Consider the following 21643-nt stretch of genomic DNA (forward strand, 5'->3'; position numbering starts at 1 on the left):
TCTCAGTTTCCAAAGTGTCAGAAGAAATTTCAGTCATTATTTATTTGAACTTTTAGCTGTTACTGCTTTTCCTTTCTGCTTCTTCCCATTGTATAAATAAACCCCCAAAAACATTTCAAGTTCCTCTAAATGTGTAATGCTAATAAATATTTTTGATAATGACAAAATTTGATGTGTAGATTCTTATATTGGTGAAAAAGACGCATAGTTTAAATACCTCTTGCAGACTGCACAGTACATTGGACTTCTCTCACCTAATGAAATACGGTTGTCAGAAAATGGTATCAAGTGACCTATAGCATTTAATGTTAGCTTGTAGTGAAAACACTTCCTTGGTTTTGGTGACTATAGTAATTCTGAATTCACAATTCATCTTGATTTCATAGGTACTGATCATTTAAAGGCACTGAAGTGAGAAGTCACTCAGGGCTCCTGAAATTTAAGTCACTGCTACATAACCAAGTTACATAACCTTCCTTAAAGGTACATGCTGTACACCAGTGTCTCCCAGCAATCCTTGCCCGTCCTTACAGGCCAGCCACTCCTTTCTGTCACCTAGTAACTTTCTAATAAACATTGTTTCTGAGCTGGAGTTTGACTTGTCACCAGGTGTGTGTGGAATACAGTACTTACGCTGTTAGGCTATAAATACTTAACAGTGTAGTAGTCTGAACTAAGGACAACAATTTGTGGAAGTGTTCGAGAGGAAAAAAGAACTGCAGTAGTCTATTCTGAACATAAAATGGAAATGACTGAAGGTAAGATTACTCCTGCAGGCAAATCAGGCCAACTCCTGGAAAAAATTTGGCACCTCAACTTGCTAGCAAGAGATGGTCTTCTAAAAAGTGATCTGGATAATGAAGGTACAGTGCAGTATGTGCTTCCACTGATCTCTTTAACGAAAGACCTGAGCAGATCTCTCAGGCAGCAGCTGGAGAATGTTGTGGAAAGTATTCAAGACACCTACTACTCGTTGAGTGCTCTCCATGACAAATACAAAGAATTGACTGCAAGTCCAGGCAAGTATGGAGGGACTTTAACCTATAATCAGAGCAGACTGGGTATACTGGTTGCTAAGTTCCACCGTGTGATGATGCTTTAGGACCTTGCTTTTCAACTGTTAGCATTTCAGTACTTGGTCATTCATTAGACCAAATTAATTCTTATTTGAACAGTTGTATTGCACTGGTTTCATGACTATTACATGATTATAATTCGCATTATATAAGGAAAAGAAAAAACAAACCAAACCAACAGACTAAGCAGAATTGTGGCAAAGTTTCATATATATTATACTTTTGTAGGTTTATCTTGGACAGACACCCACCCAACAATTTACTCCCCCTCCTCAACAGGACAGGGGAGAAAAGAAGATGGAAAAGCTCATGAGTCAATATAAAGACAGGGAAATCACTAAGCATCATGGGCAAAATGAACTCAACTTAGGGGAAAAAAAAAGTTTAATTTATTGACAGTTGAAACTGGTTTGGATATTGAAAAACAAAAGCAAAAAATTCAAACTCTTTTCTATCACCCCTCCTTTTTTTCCCAGGCTCACCTTCACTCCCTCATTCCCAGCTCCTCTCGCTCCTCTTCCTCCTCAGAATTGCAGGGGGATGGCCAATAGAGGTTGCAGTAAATCCATAACAGCTCCCTTCTGCTACTCCTTCCTCATCACACTTTTCCATGTTCCACTGAGGGTCCTTCCTGCATCCCACAGTTCCTGTCAGGAAAAGCTGGGCTCTCCAAAGGCTGCAATTCCTTCAGGGGATGTCCACCTGCTCTGGTGTGGGGTCCTGTAGAGGAGAGGCTGCAGAGAGGTTACCTGCTCCAATATTGTCCTTTCCATGGGCTGCAGGGACAAGCTGCTTTACTATGGTCTTCCCCATGGGTTGCAGGGGAATCTCTGCTCTGTGCTTGGGATACCCCTTTTCCTACTTCTCCAGCCCTGGTGTTCACAGGGCTGTTTCTCATACTTCTTTCTTCATTCCTCACTGTTCCCTCGTTGTTTTGCCCTTTCTTAAAGGTCTTTGCACAGAGGCAGCACCAGCTTTGCTGTCAGGCTCAGCTCAGTCCAGCAGCAGATCTGCTGTGGAGACTAGTGGAACCATGTGTCTTATACGGTGCAGCCCTGGCCTCCCATCAGAGAGGTCGCCCTGGAGCCCCTTGTCAAGTAAACTCAATATATATAGTCTATGTTCCTCTACGAATAACAACATAGTTAAACAAATTACACTAAAAATAAGAAAATACTTCTGCCATCTTAATGCATAGGTAAACACATAGAATTTAATTTCTTGTGTGGCTATAACAATGGTGTTATTTATTGTAGGGACCACATCTGAACAACTGTCTTTCCTTGGAAACAACATCTTAACAAACATTCATCAAAGCAGAAAACTAACATTTCTCCCTTTAATAATGGTCTAACAATATGATGCATAGACAGAGACTCCAGGCAGAAATCTTTAGCTAGGCCTGTTTATGAGCCTTTGTTCTGCAGATTTAAAAAGTGTCTGCAATACTAAACCAATATTTTTTGTATAAAAAGGACCTCCTTCGAGGCTCCAAGATCAAGCTAACATTGCTCTGTTGGCCTCATGCCATATGTGCTTTTATTTTTTCCATTATATTTTTTTAATTTCAAAGAATTCACTATCATTCGCCTTCCAAAAAGCTACTTTTACTTAACTGACACTGTCCCATAAAACAGCAAAATGGTTTGAAGACATTTGCATCTAAACTGCCACTGTATTCTAAAGCTGTTTTATCAAATATCAAAAAAGCACAGAAAGCAAAGTGTTCAAAAAGCTATGGTGCCAGGGGTAACACAAAAGAAGGCTTATTTTGAGGTGAACCTTGTAACAGAATGCAAAAACTGTCTTTTCATGTGACACAGTTGGGTAGTGTAAAGTTAAAAGGCCATGTCTTTTCTTGGCTTCAAGCACTGCAGTATTAGAAAAGTCACATTCATGGCATAGAAAAATGCCATTGCTTTGAATGACCCAGTTAACTTCAGATTTTATTTCAGTGAAGGTTAAACAGCTGTACAATTTGTTTTGGTTTTGTTTGAGTCTTTGTTTGTTTTGTTTAGAGAATGCAAAATTCAGGGAGGAAGCAGGTTAATTTTGTCAGTTTTGCCAAAGCTTGAAATTTGCCTTACAGTGAGACTGGAAAGTGGTCTTTTAAAACCTCTTATGATAATGAACCTATATTATTTCTAATCCTTTTGCTTTATATGTCAGCTCTGTTAAACTATTTAGAAGTTCTCCTTCACTATTTTAAAAGTTCCCCTGGAAAAACAGCAGTATCTTAGAGCAAAATTATATCTTTCTTTAAACTACCAATAGAAAAAATAAATTAAAATGTGTTTGCCTTTCATTTATTTTTTTCCCCCAGATATAGTAAAAATCCAATAACAAGTCATTTGGGAACTGAGAAAGTATTGCAAAAGAATAATTTTCAGACTAAGTTCAACAAGAGAAAAACTTGTGAACTACACTTTTTATAGGTTTAAATTAATCAGATGCAAATAGAGATGAAAGTGAAAAGCCTATCCACATCATATAACATCACACATTGATGTGTGATGACATTCTTACTCAATAAAGTTATTTTCCAAACTGAAAACCTTAAGATACTGATTTACCTCATAAGACATTATTGAAAAAAGTGAATGTAAGCCAGTGGTTTCCCGTAAGACTTGTATCAACCCTTTTTCTTGCCTTCCCTTGTGGGTCCCTGTCCATTATAAGTGGAAAACACACCATACTGTGTTTCAATTTTCTTATTTGTATTGACTTTTACTGCATTTAACCTCCAAAGCAAAGCTTTCCAGTATCTCATGCAACAAACAGAAATAAGCAAGAAATTTCCTGACAAGTTTGCAATATACCTGACTAATGAGGACAGTTCTAGTTACAGAGAGCGACAGCATAAGGTGAGGGGAGAACTGAAAGTAGTATATCTGAAATCCTTGGAGAGAGTATCTGGAAGGATTTCTAAAAAAACGTGTTAAGACAAGAAAAATGAGGGATCAGAAAATAAATAGGTTAAAGGGAAAATCTTACATGAGTGACACATAATGATTGCGTGCTTTTTGTGCGTCCTTCTTCAGCAAGTAATTTTAGTTAAATGCATGAGCATCCTCTGCCATTCCTGTAACTGAATTCTAGAAACTGCTGAACTTCAGTATTGTATCATGATTTTGTGTTATCTTTTATTCTCCATAGCAAAACTTAATTCAAAGCTGCTAAGCATGTTTGATATTGAGCCCAGCGTTGTTGGAGACCCATACATTAGAATCTTGCAGGATTAAATTTTAGAACATATGTATAATTAATGTTCAGTTTTAAAGCGCTTTACAAATTGATTTTACTATTTTTTATTAATTTCATACTTCAGATTGATTGCCATTAAAAATATAGCTAGTTTCTAATCATTAGAAAGGCGTTCATTAGAGGTCCCTCAGTGGTACAGCCAAATACATGGATGTATTGGACAGGTACACAAATGTACATGTCCGTATTTAATTCTTCAGAAATTGACTCGAATAGCAGTAAATGCAGAAAATATTAAATGGAAGTCAATAAATATATTGTGTTTCATGTAGTGAAAGGCACTATGGAATTAAGTGCAATTCATTACATGCTTGCATAAGTTGTCATGGTTTTGGCTAGTTTTCATGACAAAATTTAATTGAATACCTATTCTTTCTTCAGAGTACAGTCAAATTATGGATTGTATGCAGAACATGAAGGATTATTTAATAAATACAGTCTCACACCTCCAAGAGGCAGAAAATAAACTTTATGCTGATAGCTGCAAACAAGATGATGTTTCTCAGATCCAGAATGTTCAAAATGCTTCTAGAGAAACAGATGTGTGTTCTGAAGGTGAAGCAACAGAGTCTGTGCAAGCCCCTTCTAGTCCCAGTCAGAAATCACAAAGAACTTCCCTGAATGAGATGGAAAGTCAGAATCGTAATCAAATCCAGCCAAGGGAAACTACAACTGTGGGAAAATATATTCCATCATTAGCTGAAAGTGTATCTGCTCAAGAACAGGATATTAGCAGAGAACCTCCAATGGAAAAGGAAGATGGTGAACACAGGTTGCTGATGAAATCTGTTACAGAGAAAAAAGATTGCAATGAAAAAGATAAACCTCATGAAGGTAGTGCTGTTACTGTAAAGTCTCCAGAACAGGCTTTTCAAGATGCTCTTCTTATAAGCAGTTCGGAAGGCATACTATCTGGGACACTGAAAGACAGCTATGACGAAACTGACACGAATCTTTTTGAACAGGAAAAAAAGGCAGTAGTCAAAGAAACTTCAAAAGGGATCAAAAATGGAGAACATAGACTGACAAGGCAAATGGAAGGCAGTAAAACTGAAACAAATAATGAGATTTGTAGAAATGACCCAACTACCTTCACATCTTCAACACAAACATGTGATCTTACTGCTGTGAATCCTTCCATGAGTGATTCAGAAATACAAAAATCTAGGCACTGGATGAGCAAAGAGTAAGCACATATTCTTCGTAAAACGGATGTGCGTAGTATTATTTATTAGCACACGTATAAACACCTGTGGGCCAAGAGACTCAATATGCATGTATTGAACAGCTACTGGCTTTGCACATAATAGCAATTTACAACTTAAGCATGCATAAATAAGATCTTCCATTTGGTCTAAAGTAAACTGTGACTTTCTATTTGACTGCATTTTTTTTTAATTCATGTCAGAGAGGAACTGAGTCACAGCCAGTGAAGTCAGTAATTCCCAAATTGCTGGAAATTCATAAGAAAGGCACCTACTTACTAATTTTTATAATTTGTAAGCTGTTTTGCAACAAGATGAACATTAAATTTTTCCTGGTTTTTCCATCTATTCATAAACATTTTAATGAATGATCTGCTTACGCTATAATGTAGCACATCATTATAGTGAAATATTTAAGTAAAAATACACCACCCCACCCAAAATGCAAAGAATAATGTTTTATATTCTTTTTCCCCAGATTTCTAGTGGAAGAGAGTGGTACGAACAAACATGTAGTAGCTTGTTTTATTAAAGCCCCTGCAACTGCTCTGGAGAATCTGAAGTGTAAGATAGTCAATGATACTAGTTCCTTGGTGGTGGATGATTCTGAGGAGCTGGTCAGCAATGTCATCAGTATTGAATGCTCTGATAATGAGAAAATCTCTTTCCCTATAAACATTGCAATCCCGTTTACTTCACACTTCAGAGGAAATTATCGGGAGATTATGGTGAAGGTGACTGATGTGAACTTTCAGTCAAACTACTTAACTCCTGTTTCTTTGGAGAGATATCAAGAAAAACATAAGGTTGGTAACGTCTCATCTAAGCATTGTTAAAACATGATTCCAGGTTCCCAGTTAAGCTTCTGTGGAGTCATACAAGTTGTCATTATTGAGCCATATTGCCCACTATGGGGGCACTTAAATTGACCTTTTCTTCCTACTTGCTCAGGAACTAATTCTGTTTGAAACCTAGTATTTAACAAGGTTCTTTTTTCACTCTTAATGTTAACAGAAGTGCTTGATCCCACAATAATAATGATTGAGTAATGGTTCATGATTTTTTGTGAATAATACATTGCATTATTTTATAAAAGTAAAAACTTAAGGGGAATTAGTTTACATTAAGATCACAGAGAAGTAATGAAATTCTGTGTGCATTAATCCAAATTCCATCTCATAGAAGCACAGGATGGTTCTTTTTTTAAATTCATAAGGATTGGATTGGGCCAGATTTATCACCCAGTTTATAAGCTTATTTCATTTCACCCCAATATGGAATATTAATGACATTACATGATGGCTAGAGTTCACCATATAATTGGATATCCAGGTGGCAATAATATTCAATTTATTTTCATTTCACACCTTGCTCTGTAAATAATGTTGCCTTATCCACTGTGGAACACAGCTTCCTTTCCCTCCAGTATACTCTTAACCCCACATTCTCTTTATGCAGGAAACCTTTGCGGAAGTGAAAATTTATCAGCTGGGTGTTTTTTCTGTGTTGTCATGCTTAAAGAAAGAAACATTTACTGTTCCAAAGGAGGGACTCTCACAAAAGCTGAACGTGGATTCTAGAATCTCTTTCTGTTACCATCCAGAAACATTCGGCTCTCCAGTACCCATACAGTTAAAGGTGAGCTTGAAAAGTGCAGTACTTGTTCCATAAGTCTGTTATCTGATCAGCTCTGAAGCAAGGATGCCAAAATGTTAAAGAGCAACCTGTTCCATCACTGTTTTTACTCTGTGAAAACTAGCTACTGCTCCACATCCTGTATACACAGCAAATGGTTTCCTGCCACCTTTGTTAAAACCACATAATTTCGTCAGTAGTCAACAATATCTCTAGCTAAAAAGAACCTTTGTTTAAAATACTTCAGAAAATACAGTTGTTTTCAATAGTGACATGAGAATCAACTCCAACTGTTTGGCCCAGAGTACAAGTTAATTGGACAGTTTTTCTCACCTGACCTTCATCATTTGTACCAGGCAGTGCAACAGGTTTTGTCACCTCTTAGGCTGAGAATAACCTTGAAATTTGCTTCAATTATAATGTGTTTCTACCCCCATAAAAAATCGTGTCTGAGGTACAGAGAATGTAAAATTAACTGGGAAAAAAATACAGATTTGAAAAATCTCAGAAAGTTATAAAAATTCAAGGGAGGTAAGAAGTTTCAAAACTTGAGTTCAAATCAGAAGCAAACCAGTCAAAATAGTCAGTAAAGGTTACAGTTTTTTGTGACTTTCAAGCACTTTGTTGTGCATTGTGCAAAGTGCCGATACTTTGGTAGGGTTGTTCCTGGGTTATAGAGAGGAGACTAAGGCTGCTGTGATAGTCTGATCCATCTCCAAAAGATAAATAAGTTTGTAAAAACAAAAACTACACATGTAAGAGAAGTTTTATTAATTTACAAATTAACTGTGTAATTGCTTTCCATATTTAGATTCAGCCAATTGAGTCATCATTGATTTCGACATTGAAAGCAAGACATGATATGTACCACTCAGTGGTAGCTACTAGCGCACTGGTTTATTTCCAGCATCCTTCAGTCCAGCCATTTAACAGCTCAGTCACTATTACCCTTCCCTGTCCTCCAAACCCAGAAAAAAAGAGGCAAGGAGATGAGACAGAACATGTGAGAGCCATTAGTGCTACGGTAAAGAGGGTTGCTACAGCATACCATCCTCGGTAAGAACAACTTCACTACAAGCTCAGCATTTTCAAAACACCAAAACTAATTTATTTTTTTTAACAGTTGCTGATTAATATTTTTTGTGCTAAAAATGTGTCAGTTCCTTAATACAGTCTGCTATACATAGAAACATTGTTAGAAACACTACAGCAAATCCTGAAATTTCTCATGCTATAGCTTCACCAGGAAAATCCATATAGCATTTGTTGTATAATTCTTTAAATATGCTGACTCCTATATTTCTAGCAGGAGGCAGGATTAAAAATGCATGGATTTTTTTCCAGCAAGAAATGTTCATCAATTTTCACCAAAACCTAACACAGAACATAGAGAATAGTCACATCCCAAAGATGCTGTGATCATTATTTTATCAGCTGGTGGTTTGGCTACCCTGCCTTTGAATTTCTGATCTCTACTTGCGCACAACCCGATGGCTACCTGAATCACAAGTTATGACAGAAAACAGCCAAAAGCTGATCTAATCTACTTTGACAGTCAGAAAAAAAAAAAAAAAAGTGATTTTATCATCACATGCAGGAAAAAAAGAAGCCAATCTGAACTTACCATTTGATTGTCGTCCTTGTAGTTCTGCTACCGTGGGCAGCTGCAGGTTCAGAAAGGCTGACTGGGACTTCTTGGTGGGGACTAGCCTAGGACAAGAGTCAGCTTTGAAGTACTTCTACTTTAAGTCATTAACGAGTTAGCTTATTCCTATTGTGCTAAACCATATCTTTTTCAAAATTCATCTACGTGCCAAGATTATGATGATCTTGAAAATAAGCAAAACACAGATGGAGAAGGCAGACAATGTTCTAGCTTCCCAATTCCAAAAAACTCCTCTTATCATATTTTAAATAGCTCTAACTCACACTGGTTTCTTAGACCAGATATCCATCTTGATCGCAATCTTCAGATTTAGGAAGTGTGCCCATGTCACTTTAAGGGAGATTCAAATTCCATTTCCTGTACCAGAAGCATTTCATTGTGTGATAGTACCTTCATGACATCTGTCTGTTCTTAATACTAGTCTAAATGCTTTTTAGATTTTCAGTCAAAGCACATCCATAAAAAGACCATGGCTTGATTGCTTATTTCTATAAAAACTCCATAGAAAATTATGCCAATATTTTCCTGTATTTGCATGTAGGCTGAGGCAGTATGCTTGAGAAATGCTTAGGCTGTCCTGTCTGGAGTATTTTCTTCTTTGGATTGTGTATAGGGTGTGCATTTGAGGTGGAAAGTTTATACACATCCAGTGTAAGTACCGATAGAGAGGTGTGTGTGAGAGGAGAGTTCTGGGCTTCTGTAAAAAACTCCTTACGTTTCATTCATTAGAATGAATTAGCCTAAGCATGTCATATCGCAGTTGCTTCATTCTGAGTATGATGTCAATGTAATCACCTGATTTGAAGAGAAGCTACTTTTATTTTCTCTGTTGAAAGAGATAATGGATAGCAGTAGTGCCTTATTATCTAGATTCCTTTGGGGTGATTGAGTAGTATTTGTTTCTGGAAGAAAAGGTCATTTTGTTTGGTTGTTTGTTTGTTTTTAGAGATCTGCTTCTAGAGGATCTGAATCTTGATGCATTACTCAAATCCAATCCATAATCATTACTGTGCATGATATTAAATGATAGACTAAATTATATTAATTTAGATAGAAGAATTCTGGTTTTGTTTTTTTTTTGCTCTTTTAGAAAATTGAGAAAAAAAGTCTCTTAACAGTGATATAATTTATATACTCAAAAGTATTGTTCCATCACTTACATCATCTGGAGTGCAGATTTTCAGCAGAGTGGGAAAAAACACATGTAGTCATCAAGGAAAACAGAAGAGAAAGCAGAGCTACAAATACAAGCTTATTTTTTCTGCATGATCCATTTTTCATTATATTTTTTCCTGCAACCCCTTGGCTTTCCAGGGCTGTGAGTGCTTCTGTGAGAAAAAATGGAGAGAATCTCAGTGATACTTTGAAATTATTAGGATACAGAAACAAAGAAGAAGGGTGGAAGGTGTTTGCTGATGTTATTATCCAGAATGCACAGAATGGGCTTGTATCATTTGAACTAACTGAGCATTTAGAAAGGTAATGTATGAATAATGTAGTAAAATTTCATTTGCTAAAATATTTACTTCTAAGTATATAGATCAATGGAAAACAGTAAAGAAATCATCCAATACTCATTATTAACTTACCAGTAGCTTTTTCTTCCATTTTGCAGCATGAGATCATTTAGATTTGTAACTCATAATTACAGAACACATGTATTTTTTAAAAACATTTTTCATCTATACACAGTACACATTGTAATATATACAAAACTTGAAACATGAAATGCAGATATTAATCTTAATTTGAAAACGTGAGTTAGAGCTCAAACTACAAAATTGTTTTTTTTTTTTTAGATTTCTTATTAGGAAATTTTATCTTTCATCTAAAATTCATATGTATTTAAAATCATAGATATAGAGTTAATATACTCTACACTACAGAAGCAGGCAAATTACCACCCTTTCACTTGTTGGAAACAAGAATGAAAAAGAGGTAGCAAAGGGTCCATTGAAAATTATATTATTTTTCATAATAAACTGTTAGCAGTTGATAAAATGATTTAAGATAGAGCTATTTATTTATTTTCTTGCCTTTTTTTTTTTTTTTTTAATACAGCTTTGTGGTCATTCGCCTTTCATTCCTCTTGGAAGACACATACCTGCTCCTCTTTGCTCAGGCTCTGGAAGAAGCTGTTTGTAATACAATGGCTAATGTGATACTGTATCGGAAACGAGAAAACCCATGCAAAATAGTAGTTTTGCTGTCTGCATCCAAAGAATTGACCTGCGAAATTAAAAATCTTCATGAGGAGGGCTACTTTGGTCCCCCAGAACCTACTCAGCAGTTCCCACTAAAAGAAGGAGATCAGATTCATTTTAGATTTAGTGGAAATATTTTTGCTTCAGGTAAAGTAATTATTTCATGCAGCTGTACCTCAGCTATTCAGAAATACTGAATACAAGAGTAGATTGTGGTTAGTCACAGCACATGTAGCTATTTCAGTGTTTTATTTCTTGTAAACAACAGGCTCAGGGAACTACATGGGAAACTAACTGGAAAATACTAGTTGAATAAGATCTTTAGCAACCTGCTCTAGGTGACCCTGCTTTGAGCAGGGGGATTGGACAAGGTATCTTCAGAGATCTCTTCCAACCTCTGCTATTCTTTGAAACCTGATCCCTTGTAAACAGCTAGCATTTTATTACAAAAGGGCAGGATTCCACCAATGGCTTATTAAATTAAAGAATATTTGATAGGAATTAAAAAGATTCCAAACAAAAAGAAACAAGACTGCTATTTCATCTGTGCAAATTCACTTAAAATGAGTAAGGTTAAAGATTTAAATCTAGGGGAAAATGTTGCTTTTTGTGAGTTGAGCTATGAATTGAGGTGATTAGAGTTTTATGCTGTTTCGATTAGCAGCCTCGAAAATTCCATGCAGTGGCTGACTCTCTGACATTCAGAGATTTGCTTAAAGGCAAGAGATAAAAAGCCTCAGAAATGTTTTCACCTGAAATTATGTCTAGTCTTTTCTGCCAGTTTTGGAAATGTGTATAATATAAATGTATATAATATATAATAAATATGTATTTTTCCCTCTGCACATTTTGTACATAAACTCTCCCATTCTGAACTCCATTTACCCTAAAAAAAAAATATTGTTCAAAAATAGAAGTCTTCACCCCCCCCAAATGCCATATATGCAAAGGGTAGTGTATATAGGTGTATCAATTAAAATGGAATTACAAATCCTAAAAATGCACCTCCTTCTCTGCCTACATTCATTTTGTTGTTACAGATAGACAGATTTCCATCCTGAACAACCAGAAAGTATATACTTCTAATTCCATTCACAACACCATTTGGGGTTTTTTTATCCCTGTGTTATGTACTTTATCTCCTTCTGTGTTCCTTGCTTTTCAGCTTGTAGCACAGCCTTCACCACTTATTCCTTATGCCAACAACTCAGGGCATACAGCTCACCATGAAGACATTTCAGCTACTGAAGCAGGCAGGCAGGAATGTTTGAAGTTTGAATGTTAACATAAGTAATAAGGATAAATAACGATCCAATGTTACATGATTAGCTCTATTTGGCTCTCCCTAATGAATTATTTTAGATGCCACATGTTAAATACAGTGTACGCTTACTTTTTTTTTTTTACCTTTGTATGGACTGCAGAGAATGGAAAAGATTTTGGAAAAGTCTACAGGCTGATCTTTCATTCGCAAAGAAAACCGAGGCTGGAACTCCATATTAAAGAAGTGAATGAATTTGGTAACCACAGTTCACCTCATTACAAAGGAACAGCAGTGTTTTATAAAATTACCAGAGAGATGATAACCAAGAAATGGGAACAACCCTTGCCATATGGTGAATATCAACACCAGTCTCCACTGTGTAAATTAGCACTAACATTACCAAAGGTGAGTGTCTCATTTGATAATGTTAGAGAACTTTCCTTTTTTCTCCTTACAGCATATTTATTGGGCAAAAGGATCTTGGTAACTTATTTGCTTAACAGATACACACAGGAGTCACTGATGGAGCAGTTCTGATCCATCAGCAACATACAAACACCCTCAGAATTTCTTTTAGCAAGTGGAAGGGACCCATATCCAAGCATGAGCATGGAAAAAAAAGTGTTTAGCAGTTTTTCCCCCACTTGCTCTCCTAAGATGATATGGCCCTAAGAAATTATTACTTACATTTCAGTTATATACTTCTTGTATCCTTGTCTTGGGACTGCAAAATTTCAAATCACAGGAACACTAAATGGCTCATGTAACCTATCTTTCTCCTATCACCTGCTTCTCCTGTTATGCCTGATAAGCCTCTACAAAAAAGCCATATGGCAATTATCTCCATCTCTAGTGAAAAGTATTGCTATGTAAATAAACCTTTAATATTACTGCAATGAAATCTCATTGTAATATTTTTGAAGAGCCTAGGTATTAGCACCCTATATTACACAAAGTGCTGCCTCTAGACTACTGCTGTCAAATTTGCATACATTGTAATATCAAAATATGTACAGTAACATTATGTCTAAATCTCTGGTGACAAGCTGTAGCATCTCTCTTTTTCTGAATTTAATTGACTTCACTCTTCCTTAAACTATCACTTACAAATACATCTTTTATTTCACAAGCATACCTCTTGATTTCTCTCTCATCTCCATTCTCCCAAGTAAAAATAAAGAACAGTTAATTGCAGGAAATTTTAGTGACAAACTCCATACAAGATGTAAGTTTTCTTTTGAGAATCCCATGTTTTCATCATTTGCTTTCCCACAGGGCTAGCATTCCATGTGCGGTATCCACAGAGAGGGAAATACAAACTCCTGAATTCCACCGGGATGTTTAAAAATAAATGCATCAGTTAATCTGTGGCATACCCTAGGCATTGGTTAGTTTTCTTCCATTTACCTGCCTAGCTTCCATCCCATTTTCCTACTTTATTTAATTGTACTGCAGAATAAGAGTAAAATTTAAAGGGCTGAACTGCATTTGTCTTAAACCATGAAGGTAATTATCAAATGTCTTCGATCTGGGTTGGCATATATATATGGTCTACTGCTATACATATTAGTCCCTGATGTTCTATTTGGAGTTTTCAAAACAAATATTTCTGGCTACCTCTTTTCACGTACTAAATTGAGGGCCGCATTTGCTCTGGTCAGTCTATGCAAGTGTGTGAGAATATATAATATATATAGCCTTTGGGAATATTATCTCTACATCTCTTTTTGAGTAGTGACTTTACTTTCAACTGAATCAGTTCAAGCACAGAGGACCCCAGTTTGATGCACAGAAAGTCTGCTTAGAAAGAGAGAGTTATAATATGACTTCAGAAAATCAATATTGCAGCATCTTACAAATAATTCTTCTTTTACTTCTGGTAAATATATTTTAAGAGGTGCAATTCAAAGGAGCCAGAATCTTCATTAAATGCAAATATTGGGCAAAACAATGATCAAAATGATTGAAAAAAAATGCATATTTATAACTTTTTCATTATATGATTTGTGTCTTCTGTCTTATACAGAATGATATACCAATCTATAGTATGAAGAACAGTATCAAAATAACATCTTCCATTATATTTCAAGTCATTTTAGTACACAAAATGTTATGCTTTGCTGTAGTCAGTGAACCCTCCTACTTTTTGATCTTTCCTCCACCCACTGTAATAATTTAAAATTGGTAGGCTTAAACTCATATTTTTTAGTAGAGATGAAATATTTCTTGATAAGTTAGCTAGTTTGGGTACCTTTTTTTTTTTTTAAGAATTATAAGACATCAGTGAAGCTGTTTATTTGACATCAGTGAATCATTAGTGAATAATTTATAAATTAAATACAACATACCTTACTTCTGGTGTAAAAATATACAAGGTGAATAGGAATGTCACCTACACAATGTTATATATAACATTCATTAACACAAAGTTGTAATATTGTTTGCTCTTACTCTTCATATATTCTTTCAGCCAAGTAGATCTTGAATTCCATACTGAACAAGCTCATAGAAATTTTAGGAACAAAAAGTGCTCCCTTTCGCCTTGTTTGCTGGCTGAAAGATAAGAAAAAAAGAATACGAAAAACTGGTTGGTTTTCTCAAGGGAGGATGTTTATTAGTAAAGTCCCATACAAACCCATGCTAATGTATTCATCAGGAACTCGACTAATTAAACTTGAAAAATCTGATGACAGTACAAAATATTCAGTACTACACCGTCCACATTTTGACTACACTCTGTAGTTCTGGTCATGGAGTTTAGAAAGAGAATTTGGAAGAAGGCAAAAGAAAAATGGTGATCAGAAGCATGGAGTGGTTGGAGACAACACACTGATTACAAAACTTCAGGCAGTTTTGAAATTGAAATATTGTAAATATTAACAAGTATGATGTAGGAAATGAAAAAGGAATTGCTATGTACCCTTTTCACAGGATGTAAGAACAATTATTTTGGTGAGTGGCAGGTGTATCCAGTAAATATAAAAGAAAATACTTTTTACATACAAAAATAAGCAGGTGAACTCATTTTCGCAGGGTAATTGAGGCAGTTAAAAATGTGTTTGAGCTAGAAGAGGAATCAACTGAAAGACAGAAATATATATTTAACATAATGATTCAGATGCAATTAAATTCCAGAGCAATGAAAAGGAAATTCTAGTTATTTACTGTATTTGGCTGTGTGTTCTAACATTGTTAATGGTGATGAAAGCACTGAGAGTAAAAATTAACAGAACTTTTATCTCGTATTTGCTATCTGTAATCTTATCAACATATTTGAATCAGATATATCTTCACATTTACTTGGTCTTTCTGATGAATAAAAGAAATAGAAGCAAATAGTTAAAAATGAGAAAATGCAGCTAGGGAGAAATTTAATGCACTAATTATACAAAGAACTAAACCCGTCATCTGTTAAATGAAACTGCTATTTACCACTTCATTAAAGTCCAAGTTTTGTGTTAATGTTCATATAATATGAACCCAGACTGTCACTGTCCATAATTAGTTGCATGCTGATGCAATTAATATATCTTGCCAGAGCACCTGAGAGCTATCTGACCACATTTGTGTGGGTAGACATACAGTCAAGCAATGGTCCTTTAATTTTGCTAGTTTCTATCACATGTGTAGGACGACAGTACAGCAGCTAAGGTGCCACAAATCTTGCAAGAATATCAAACATAATGTGCCCTGGTCAAATATGACTTACTGATAATACTGGGTTGTTTATAGCATTGCTCACACTAAGGCAGCTACTTTACAGAATTCCAGTTGTCACAGTAAGGCTTTCATGCCTTACGTGTGAACTAGTTGACTGTACATTGTAGTGCTGTTGATAGACTCACTTGCTCCCACTATGCTGGGGGATCCATTCATGGCTCATTTAAAATCCCCAGAATATCAGTAAATCAGGGCAAGAACAGCAAACACTTTACATTTCTGATGATTTGTTAATAACTATCTTAAGTTTAGTTTAACTATGTTAACAGGTTAGTTTTAATTCACATGAGATCACAAACACTAGTGTTGTCAGTAAAAATAGAAATTTTCTCAGCAAAATGAGAGGAAATTTTGGCATTTTTTTGTTGTTGTTTGTTTGGTTATTGTTTTTTGTTTTGTTTTTTTTTGTGAGGTGGTAGATTTGGAGCCATCCACAATGTCTGGTTTTGGTTGTGACAAAGACAGATGGAGTCTTTTTCAGGCAGCCATTCTGACTACATTTTCACTCATTGCTGTGAAATTCCCACCTAAATTTCTCTTGAATTGTGGAGAGAAGAGAGTAACTCTATAGATTATAAGCCATATTTTTATGTATTTGCCCACATTATCCAGTCTCTTACAAATATATTTCTGACAGTGGTAAAAGCAGCAGCTGTTTACTTAGTATGCAACCATTCACTTCAGTTTTTAGTTTAAACAAGTTACGCTTACACAGAAGCAAGCTGACCTTCACTAAGAATTCCTATTTCTTAAGCTTACATTTTTTCAGCATTAGAAAACTCCTATTGTTCAAACCTGTTATTTTCAACACAAGATTAATACAGTGGATTAGGTTCTGATGTCAACTATGTGTGAGCATGTCAGCAATATTTCTACTGATTTCTAAGCAGTTGTATTTATGTGAAACTGGGCTAAGGAGTTTAAAAGGATAATTTCTCCTCTGTCTGTCCTGTTTGATATGCTGCTGGAGTCTGGTCATGCCTTAGAGGTCCATTTGACAAAGCACTTCAGTATCACTGGCTGAAATCAGAATGCTTTGCAAAAAGAGATTGTTGTAATACATACAAGCATTATCAAATTACTATTCTACTGAAGTTTTATGTCTTATGACTGTCTAACAGCAAAATAGCATGTGATCCTCTGCTTCAGAAAGGCAGTTGCTTAGCTAATTGAAGGGCCTTCCAGACTGGAAAACTGCTTTGACTGCTAAGAGCATTTTACTTACACTGTCAGCCAGAACAGTGGGACTACATGGCAGTGCAGCTGAACCGTGGGTGAATTTAGCCCTTCACCACAGATATTTAATCTTTAAAGGCAGATTTAATGTTTTAGCTCTAATGCATTGTATATTATTACACTATTTCTAGACAATTCTAATTTTCAATTCTTACCATTTTTACTACTATTTTAACATTAAATAGCATAAAGTAGTTCAGATTAAAGTCAGTGCATGGGTAATTGAGTTCATCTACAATAACTTTGAAAATCTCATACAGACCTTTGAGGTGCTAAATTCCCATTTATGAAAGAAAATAAGTTTAAATATAAATGCACAATTGAAGGAAGCCAAAGAAAGCTGTCTTGGAAGAAAAACAATGCCCCCTTCTGGAAGAGCTTTATATTACCTTTATTTTAAAAGCTTTTTTTAGCAATCTTGTGCTATCCTCATGCTAGGGCATGTCCAGTGACAGAATTGCTGTAGAAGCATAGACGATGAGGCAGACTGCAACCTCGAGATGAGAGCTGTGCAGGATGGTTTTGCACTGCCAAGCAGTGCATACTGTGTGCATCCTGTGCAAACTGAAACCATCTACTATGATGACTTGAATACAAGCCTAAGGAATGAATTCACAGGTAAACAGGTAACAGTTATGATTATACTGAGCTTTTGGACATATAACTCAGTGCATATGAAACACTCCAAAAACTGAACAAGATATAAAGCCTGTTTTATAAAAGTATTTAAGATAAGCTCAGCAGAGCTCTGGCTCAGTATGCACAGCAGGAAAAGAAGAATGATTTATCCATTTGGAGTTTCATGGTCTTAATTCACAAATGGATCACAGAAGCTCAGCGAATAAACCTGGAGAAAGTCTCACAGTGAAAACTGCATAAACAGCCAGGTAATACAACTGAATCTGTGTGAAAAAGAAAACACAGCTGTTAGGAAAAAAAAAAAAAAAAAAAAAAGAGCTGAACTTCATACTGATTAATTTCTTTGTGTGCTCAGTGCTTATAGAAGTAATTTCTTTTTGAGTATGGATTAGGAAGCAACAGTAAAGACCAGAAGACTTTCCTCTTTCTCAGTCATAGGGGAAAAGGACAAAGTGTTTTTTTTCTTTCTCACCAGTGTTCAGATGAAGAAAGAATATCACATTCTAATGGAACTTGTCTTTTCAATTCTGATGATTTTTTAGTAATTATTAAAAGTTAAATAACCATAACTACAAGCATACTATGATTTCTAGACCTAAAACTGCATACCTAGAAACTGTTACTTTCCTTGAAACAGTATGATATGCACACAGTTGTATTAAGAACACAGAGACAGCAAGGCAAAGTTAATGCAGTGTTCAAAATCAGAATCCATTTCATGTACCAAGGTTCCGTACACATTTTCTATACGCTCAGTTTCTATGCGTAATAATGTTGATGTAATGCTATTGATCAAATATATATAAAATTGCATAAATTAGAAGCTTTTTAATAAGATGCAATACACACCCAGTGGTGCAAACAGACTTAGCTTCATTATTTTAACAGCTCTGTACCAATAATGGTGTTAACTGGTTTCAGTAATGACACAAATCCTCTATATAGGAAAAATCCATCTTAAATGCTGATTTACTGCAATTCACTCCCATGTCCTCATTGCTTATTCATTTGCTCATTTCTCTTACCTCAATAAATTTTCTTTGATAGCATGAGAAGTTCATCAACCGCCCACAAAGCACAAAAATAATTTCTTCTGATTCATCAGGTAATAACATGTACATAATATATTCATATCTATATAAATAACAGTTATATTTGCTATTTACTTCTTTTAATGCCAAGATTTGTTTCAGCTATAACTGGCATTTTAACATTCAGCAACCAAGGAAGTAAATGAGTTAACAGACATTCAAAGAAATAAAAAAGTGATCTGTTTTTTACCAGAAAATTCAAAAACTCTTAAAAGATAATGTTGTGCTGGAGTGCTTGAACAGCACACAGTTTTCTGTATAAGGAGATTCCATTTGTAATGGGAAGCTCCAGTTTAACAGATGTATCAGTTATAGGAAATGCCAAACCCCTTTTATTTTATTGCTACCTTTCCCCATACAGTTCTAAACAAATTTTATAGATTGTTGCTGAATCTGCTCTTAACTTTTATGCAGTTGCCAAAAACGGCATTAGAAGTGATTGTGTTTCCGTTAAAGTGAAGAAACATATTTAGTCGGGGAGTTCACCCGCTCAGCCTCCAGCTTTAGAAAGCTTTGCAAAAGAAAGAATGATTTTCATAGCAGAAGAATAATGATTGTAATTTACTAATTTTTGTCCTTCAGAGGCCCTATGGGACAACCTCCTATACTGGCTTGCAGAAGAGCTTGCAGAAGATAATACGTCATTGCTTGCTTTATGCTTACCTGTTCGGCGGAGTGTAATTCAGCTTGTTAGGCTGAAGTGCCCTGATAATTTAACACACCAGATCTATGAGCTGCTTTGTAGCTGGAAAAAGACCCTTCCAAGGTCAGCTAATAAACAGCAGCTTCTGTCCCGCTATTTGCGGAAGAGTGGCAGAAGTGATCTTTCAGAAGAGCTTCGTTTTAAGTGGCAAAATAAAGTGTTCACTTGATAGAATCACTGGCAACAGCCTAATTTCTCTCCTTTCTTGTTGAAAGATGTGAATATTTGTAATATAGTTGGATGAACAACTGACAGGGATACCAGTCAGGGATAAGATTGCTTACTTATTTGTTACTTTGAAACCTCTTTACTAAAGCAAAGTGTAGTAGCAATGTCCTTGCTTGTTAAAAGTGAACATTTCTTCCATAGACTAGTGAAAGGGTGAAAATGTAGCTGTGAAGAATTATATAGACTGGTCTGCATAGGTTTCTAAAGACTTCAGTTGTTTGTGTGTACCGTAATTAACACAGAATTATATTTCTACATACTTTAAACACTAGGAATTATTTGCTATGCTTAATCAAAATCCTACGAATCATTCCATGATATATGGATTACTCTGCATCCAGCAAAAATAGCAGATGAAAGCATAATAAAACATTATAATGCTCATGCAGTAAGAAAATTATTCTTTCAGGTTTGTTACTAATGAATTCTGACTTTCATATTCTCAGTGAACGCTGTTTATCCTTGTGAATGTCATAGCAGATTTCAGTGTTGCCACATGTGAATATCTGATCTATTTCCAGGATATACTGGATTTGTTTCCTCACTTCTATCTCTCATGGTAATGGTGGGTTTTTTTATAATTCGGAAAAAGGAGTATTTCTTCAGAGAAATTTTAAAATATATTGCTTTGAAGTTTTATTTATTACACTGAGTTCTTGTACAGAAGGTACAGATAGTAAACCAGGTGTATAGGTGCCATTCCTTAGGCATGTATTTTAAACTATAAACACTCATTTCTTTCCAGAATCCTAAATAAGACTAACTTGATGTTTAGAAGTCAGAGCAATAGTAGAGTTGAACTTTCATAACTGTGTTTCTTCTGAAATAATACGCCAATATACAGCCTTCTGTTACTTGCTGCTATATTGCAATCCAATACAACACACCAAAAATTTATCTAAATGCTAAACTATGACTTTTCTGTTAAAGGCTCAAAGTAGCTGGCAAGATGCAGTGACTCATGCATTTCTGGGAGAAAGCTCACTGCTTGGTATTCACACATGCCAGTTTGTAATTGCACAGGCTGTCACAGCTGTGCAATTTCCCTACCGCTCCAACAATGTGCAATAGAAGCAGCTCTTTCTTCAAGTCCACCTGTGCATACTTATTTTTTAGGTACTGTTTTTCTTCTGGATTCAATGCACCATTTTTTTTCCTCTTTCAAACCAACCACCACCACTTTAATAATGGAATCTAATCTTTAATTTTTAATCTAAATCAAAAAATTATTAATCTAAACTTTATTAGTATTTAGGCTGTTTAGAACCCCTCTATGGCCTGCTTTTGCCTGACAAATCTTAGTTGCGATATTGTTAGCCTGGATATTTTATTTTCAGATGTCATATATTTGCAACACTTCCAAATCACTAATATAAATGAGAAAATTGCAGTGCAAAAGAAAAGATAAATATGAATAGTATTAATTAGTTCGATTCATCTAGTCAGTATGCCTCATTCTATTGGATTATCAAATTTTGACCGTGAGACAGAATATATGAGGAATTTAACACCTTCACTGTGACCTAAGGCCTCCTTGGAATTAAAGCTGGCGAGAGGGGTCAAGGACAGCAGAAAGAGCTTTTTCAAATACATGGCAGGTAAAACTAACACCAGAGGCAATGTAGGCCCGCTGATGAACGGGACGGGTGCCCTGGTGACAGAAGATACAGAGATGGCAGAGTTACTGAATGACTTCTTTGTCTCTGTCTACT

The 21643-nt window shown here is 35.6% G+C and overlaps 1 protein-coding gene across 1 annotated transcript; it reads left to right on the forward strand.

Moving 5' to 3' along the window:
• Positions 1-748: 748 nt before the first annotated feature.
• DTHD1 (death domain containing 1) lies at positions 749-19872 on the forward strand. The gene is given in 11 exon segments (XM_061379982.1): positions 749-1023; positions 4698-4709; positions 4711-5526; positions 6024-6351; positions 7004-7183; positions 7992-8236; positions 10161-10325; positions 10908-11197; positions 12475-12719; positions 18957-19014; positions 19583-19872. Coding segments are annotated over 11 exon segments (2904 nt in total).
• Positions 19873-21643: the final 1771 nt, after the last annotated feature.

This window comes from Neopsephotus bourkii, unplaced genomic scaffold, assembly GCF_033783945.1.
Source record: "Neopsephotus bourkii isolate Nb327-2 ecotype Australia unplaced genomic scaffold, CSIRO-AGI_Nbou_v1 NB_1780, whole genome shotgun sequence".
Lineage (NCBI taxonomy): Eukaryota > Metazoa > Chordata > Aves > Psittaciformes > Psittacidae > Neopsephotus > Neopsephotus bourkii.